Genomic DNA, 5,850 nt, shown 5'->3' on the forward strand with positions numbered 1-5,850 from the left:
ACACAACGTGAAACAAAACAAATTAAATTGTGAAAATAAAACAAAACGCACAATTGTTTAAAAATATTTAGAAAAAAAAGAAAATTTATAAACAAAAATTTCGTTAAAATCGAAGAAATTTTGTTTAAGTGTAAAAAATTTAACAGAAAAAAAAATAATTTTCTTTAAAAAAACGTCTTATGCTCAAAATGAATTTTAAGCTGAAAACAAAAAATTACAACAATCAACTAAAGCAGCAGCATAATAATAATAATTATAACAAGCAATTGCAATTTAAAAATATTTTAAAACGAACCAATTTGCAACTAAATAAAACAAAACATAAAACAACAACAACAACGAGCATACAAAAATTTCGTAAATTGTGTGAAATTAAAACATAAATTTTGTTAAAGAAAACAAACAGTTTTGAAAGAAAAAGTGTTGAAGAAAAAGACATAAAGAAAATATTCCCTTAAAATAGCAAAAGTGTTTGAAAAAAGGGCTTAATTAAGCAGCCAGTGGCAACTTAATAACTTGCATTATATGTGGATTATTTAAACAGCGCACAACAACAAAAAAACTTGAAGTTTTTTTTTTAAACAACAACAACAAACATATTTATATTAAAGCAAGCAGCAGCAGCTGTTTTTTGTTTCAAACAGACAAGTGGACTTGACTGCCAGCAGCAGCAACTTTATACTCTAAACGTTATTAACTGCAAAACAACAACAACAACTACAACTACTTTAACTATATAAGGTAAGAATTTGATATATAATTTTCCCCCCAAAAAAAGTGTTAATTTCATGTTTTAGTGGTTGACCTTAGAGAAAATTTATGAAAAAGTAACTTTTGCCTAAAAAGATTTAGTTTGTTTTAGCTTATAGCCACAGAATTTATACTTATTCTGGGAAACTGATTTTGTTTGTTGCAGTTTTTTTATTTCAGTTTATAATTGAATTTTGCGTACGTGTAGCTGATTTCTATATAAAAATCCATATATCAAAGGTTATATTGCTAAAGTTCAAATTTATTTTCCATAAAATTTTTTGTTGTTGTTGTAAGCAGCAATTTTTCGCTTTAAAGTTATTGGCAAGATTTCTCTTTATTTTTGTAAATTAAAGTTGTAATTGTTATTATTAAACCCAAAAAATTGTTTAACCATAACGTCTAATATGTTGCAGTTTTAATTTAAAATGCATATTTTAGTTAAGCTTTTCAAATTCATGCAACATGCAATATTTTTTTTTATGGTATTTGAGTTTTTTTTTTTTCAAAATTTAATTAAAAATACTTTAATTAATGCTTTAGTTTTTAACAAATTTTGAATAGTTTGCTTTTAATAAAGTTATTAACATTTTTTTATTTAATTAACAAAAACAACAACAACAAAAGTTAAGCCACAAATTTTGCAATTAATAAGCTGGCTTAAAAAGGAAAGTGTTTTTTAAAAAAAATTCTCAAAAATATTTGAAACTAAACTTAAAGCTTAAAAGCTTAAAAACTTAACAGTTTAAAATTTTCCCAGGCTTTTTAAAAATATTTTTAAAAAATTTGTATTAACAATATTTTTTAAGTCAATTTAAGCATAAACACACTTAGAGGTTTTAAAAATTTCGCAAACAAAAAAAACTTTAAATTAAAGCTTTAATAAAAGTTTTCAACAAAAAAAAGTAGAGAAATAATAACAATTTAATGATTTGTTTTGTTAGATGTCAATGTAATTGAAACGAATGTGATTAAACATAATTTAATATGATTGTTGTCAATGATAATGCCACTCTGCTGCTGTTACTCATGATGATGATGACAATTTTCTCTTTAATGTTTTTTTTTTTCATACAAACAAGATTTCTATAGAAAAGCATTATAGTAAATAACCTTGATTTGTTTTTTTAGATTTCATCTTTTCATATTTTGCCACAATTTATAAAACAAAATGACATAGATTTTTATAAGGAAGTTTTTAAAATAAATTACTTTTGGTTATAGGTTTTGTGGCCTCACCACAGGAAATTTACACACAAAAAAGAATTTAATTCAGAAATTAGGTTACTTTTTTTTTGTAAAGTAAACAAAATAATTTTGTGCCACAAATTAACAAATAATAAGAAAATAAAAACACTTTATCATTTACATAAACAAAAACAACAACAACAACATACAAACAAATATGTAAAATAAAGTACCTTTAAAAGTACTACATACCAACCAATAAGGGATAGTAAACTAAAAATGCATAAAAACATCTTGTAAACAAAACCCACAATATAAAAGAATTTATCGGCTTTTATAAACAAAACCAAAAATACTTTATTTTAACACTTAATTTTTTTCCTAAAATGTTTAAAGAAATAAAATTAATTTCCCCATTTTTTCTTTGTGTATTGCAGTTTATCAACTATAAAAGACTTTTGAATTTAGAACAAAATCTAAAAATGGCTCAAAATATTGCAGAACCAACCACAACAACAACAACTACAACTAATACAAAATCTTTAGATTCAATATTTGAATCGATAATTATAGACATTCCACAAGCTATAACATTCTCATCGGCATCATCGTCGTCATATGATACTGATAGTAGTGTAAATAGTACAACATGTTGTACGAAACATAATAATGAACACATTTATATGCAAAAAGCACTAACACATCAAATGCAGCAGCAACAACACCACCACCATCATCAACATCATCATCATCATCACAACAAATCCTTGGAATTAAACAGTGACATGGAGTCAGTTTATTTTAAAGCTGATCATCGTAAATCATGGCCCATATTCATTTTAATGATTTCGCTATTAGAAGTAAGTATTTGTTGAATAAACTTTCTTAGCTTTAAAGCTTTCTATATATAAAAAATTCCTTACTAATTTTGTTTCTCTCTCTCTCTTGTTGCTCTCTTTTTAGATCGCTGTTTTTGTCTATGATATTTTGACAGTACAAAAGTATAATTCAAAATCTCAGGACTTACCTTTGGCCATACCTACCGATTCGGTGTTTATCTATAGACCCGATCGTCGTTTAGAAGTTTGGCGTTTTATCTCTTATATGTTTTTACATGCCAACTGGTTCCATTTGGGTTTCAATGTAGTCATACAATTATTCTATGGCATTCCATTGGAGGTCATGCATGGTTCACTGCGTGTAGCCATTATATATTTTGCGGGTGTTTTTGCTGGTTCCTTGGGCACCAGTGTGGTGGATTCGGAGGTGTATTTGGTGGGCGCCAGTGGTGGTGTTTATGCCTTGTTAGCAGCTCATTTGGCCAATATAACTCTCAATTATGGTCAAATGAAATATGCCATTGCCCAGCTAGTATCGGTGGTGATATTTGGTAAGTTTCTAAATAAACGAAAAGTTAAAAATATAAATTTTTATTTTAAACTTATTTATAAAAATCCTTTAAAGAAAGAAACCCTTTACTAATTTGCTTTTTTTCTTATTTTTTCATTTTAGTATTTTGCGATCTGGGATATGCATTTTATACACAATATCTAGCCGTTGATGTTACTCTTAATGAAGCTCCTCCAGTTTCTTATATAGCTCATTTAACTGGAGCTTTGGCTGGTCTCACCATTGGCCTTTTGGTGCTTAAGAATTTTGAGCATCGGGCCTATGAAAATCTCATTTGGTGGCTAGCCTTGGGCATCTATTGTGCCTTCACTGTCTTTGCCATTGTGTTCAATTTAATCAATACAGTGACGGCTCAACTAATGGAAGAACAGGGTGAAGTTATTACACAGCATTTGCTGCGCGATTTGGGCGTTTCATAAATGTTTCTAACTTGTTAACGCCAATTACAAAAAACAACAACAAACTAACAATAAAAATGTCTTTCCTTTTAAAATAAGACATTTTTGTTTTGTATATTTTATTTAAAATAATTTTTTTACGCTATTTTTATATAATTAAATTTTTTGTTAATTTTTTTTTTTTATTTTGCCTTTTTTACAAAAAAATGCAAATAAACTCATTAAAACTAAATCAAAGAGGAAAACCAACCAACAAACAAACAAACATTTAAAACAAAAAATGAAACAAAAAAACCCCAAATTGTGTAAAAACAAATGTTGTGATAATACCAAAGACTGAATTTACTTCATTAAATAATATAAATCATAAAAAAATAAAATTAAAATTTTATTACTAATATTATTATTATATAAAAAATCAAACACTAAAAAACAAAACCCACAAAAACTATTAATTTATTTTAATTTATATTTATGTATAAAGAAAAAAAACTCTAAAATTATTGTATTTTTTGTTAATTATTTATTATTATTATTTATTTTACAACTCTTAAACCTTGCATTAAAAACAACCATTAAACAAACAAAAAAAAAAAACACAAATTTCTTAAAGAAAGAAAATCAAAACGAAGATTTTGAAATTTGAAAACAAAAAAACAAAAAGAAAAACTCAAAATAATTGCACACTAGTCAAACCTACCCCCTTTTATTTTTGTTTTTGTAAAAACTTGTTAAATTTATTAAATTATTACAAATAATCTCAAATAAATTTCTTAAAAATAAGAAAATTATTTAAGAAAAAAAAATCTCATTAAAAACTCATTAAAATCTTAAAAAAAAACCAAGCAAAATACTACTACAACTCATACCATCAAACTCACAAACACACACAAGTATTATTATTATTTTATTATTTTGTTTTTTCTTATTGTTTTTTTATTAATAATTTATTTATTTTTATTAAATTAACTAAAAACAAACACCCACAAAATAAAACTGTAAATCATACAAATAAACAAACACACACACACACAAAAGTATATTAAATTTAAACCAAAGATTAAAAAAAATATATATAAAACTTAAAATTACTGTTACCATAACCACAACCCCTTTAAGAACACTCCCCCCTCCCCCCATGAATCTCTATATCTCCCCTTAGTTATTGTTTTATTTATGTAAATTATTTAAAAAAAATGTATTCAAACTCAATATCCAAATCTCAATTCAAATCAATCTAATCTTTAACTAAATGCCAAAAATTGTAATCAAATCCTGTTTGTATTAAAAGTAAAACGAAAACGAATCCAATATTCATATTAAAAAAAAATAATAAATACAACTCTTGCAAAAACAAAACATGAGAATTAATATGTGTATGTGTCTAACCAAATCAAAAAAAAAACAACAAAAACTTTGAAAAAAAAATAAACAAAAAATAAAAGAAATGTTATATGAAAAACAAACAAAAAATTAAATAAATGTCTTTTATTTCATTCGACTTTCACAGTTTAATTACCAGAGAATGTTATATATTTACCTTTTTTATTTCCTCATACTCTAGACTGCACAGTGGTTTAGCATAGCAATATTATCTAACTAAAGGCCTAACTTAAGTAAATGTGAATTTTACTCAAGGCAACTTTGTTATACCCTAGACCACTATAATGGTGTAGGGTATTATGCGTTTGTGCTGATGTTTGTACACCCAAAAATATTGGTCGCACACCCACCTTAAAGTATACCAATCGGCTCAGAATCACTTTCTGAGTGGAATTAGCTTGATGGAATTTGACACAAACTCTCCCTTTTACCCAAGGACAAAGTCTATTGAAAAATGGTTAAAATCGATCCATTATTTCGCATAGCCCCCATACAACCGTACCCCCGAAGTCTATTTTGGAGCAACTCGACCGCGTACAAGAGAGGGCGAAGGTACTTATCGGTGACAGTAGGGTATATAACTGTATTGATTCACTGGAGCACCATCACAACGTGGGGTGTATTTTACTGTTCTATCGATACTATAACGGAATATGTTCCTCTGAAATTAGGGAACTCGTTACCGATACCCGTATATATTTACACAGCACACGACTGTCAT

General features: G+C 26.6%; 1 protein-coding gene across 1 annotated transcript; it reads left to right on the forward strand.

Annotated features, from left to right (window-relative positions):
• The first annotated feature begins 238 nt into the window (after positions 1 to 238).
• LOC119608062 (protein rhomboid) lies at positions 239 to 4,554 on the forward strand. Its single transcript, XM_037962359.1, has 4 exons — positions 239 to 741; positions 2,376 to 2,798; positions 2,902 to 3,328; positions 3,451 to 4,554. The coding sequence occupies exons 2-4, from the start codon at positions 2,421 to 2,423 to the stop codon at positions 3,765 to 3,767; spliced, it is 1,122 nt and encodes a 373-aa protein (XP_037818287.1). The 5' UTR covers positions 239 to 741; positions 2,376 to 2,420; the 3' UTR covers positions 3,768 to 4,554.
• The last annotated feature ends 1,296 nt before the right edge of the window (positions 4,555 to 5,850 follow it).

Source organism: Lucilia sericata, unplaced genomic scaffold (assembly GCF_015586225.1).
Source record: "Lucilia sericata isolate MDLA Ls3-8-SP2 unplaced genomic scaffold, ASM1558622v1 Contig000000F_arrow, whole genome shotgun sequence".
NCBI lineage: Eukaryota > Metazoa > Arthropoda > Insecta > Diptera > Calliphoridae > Lucilia > Lucilia sericata.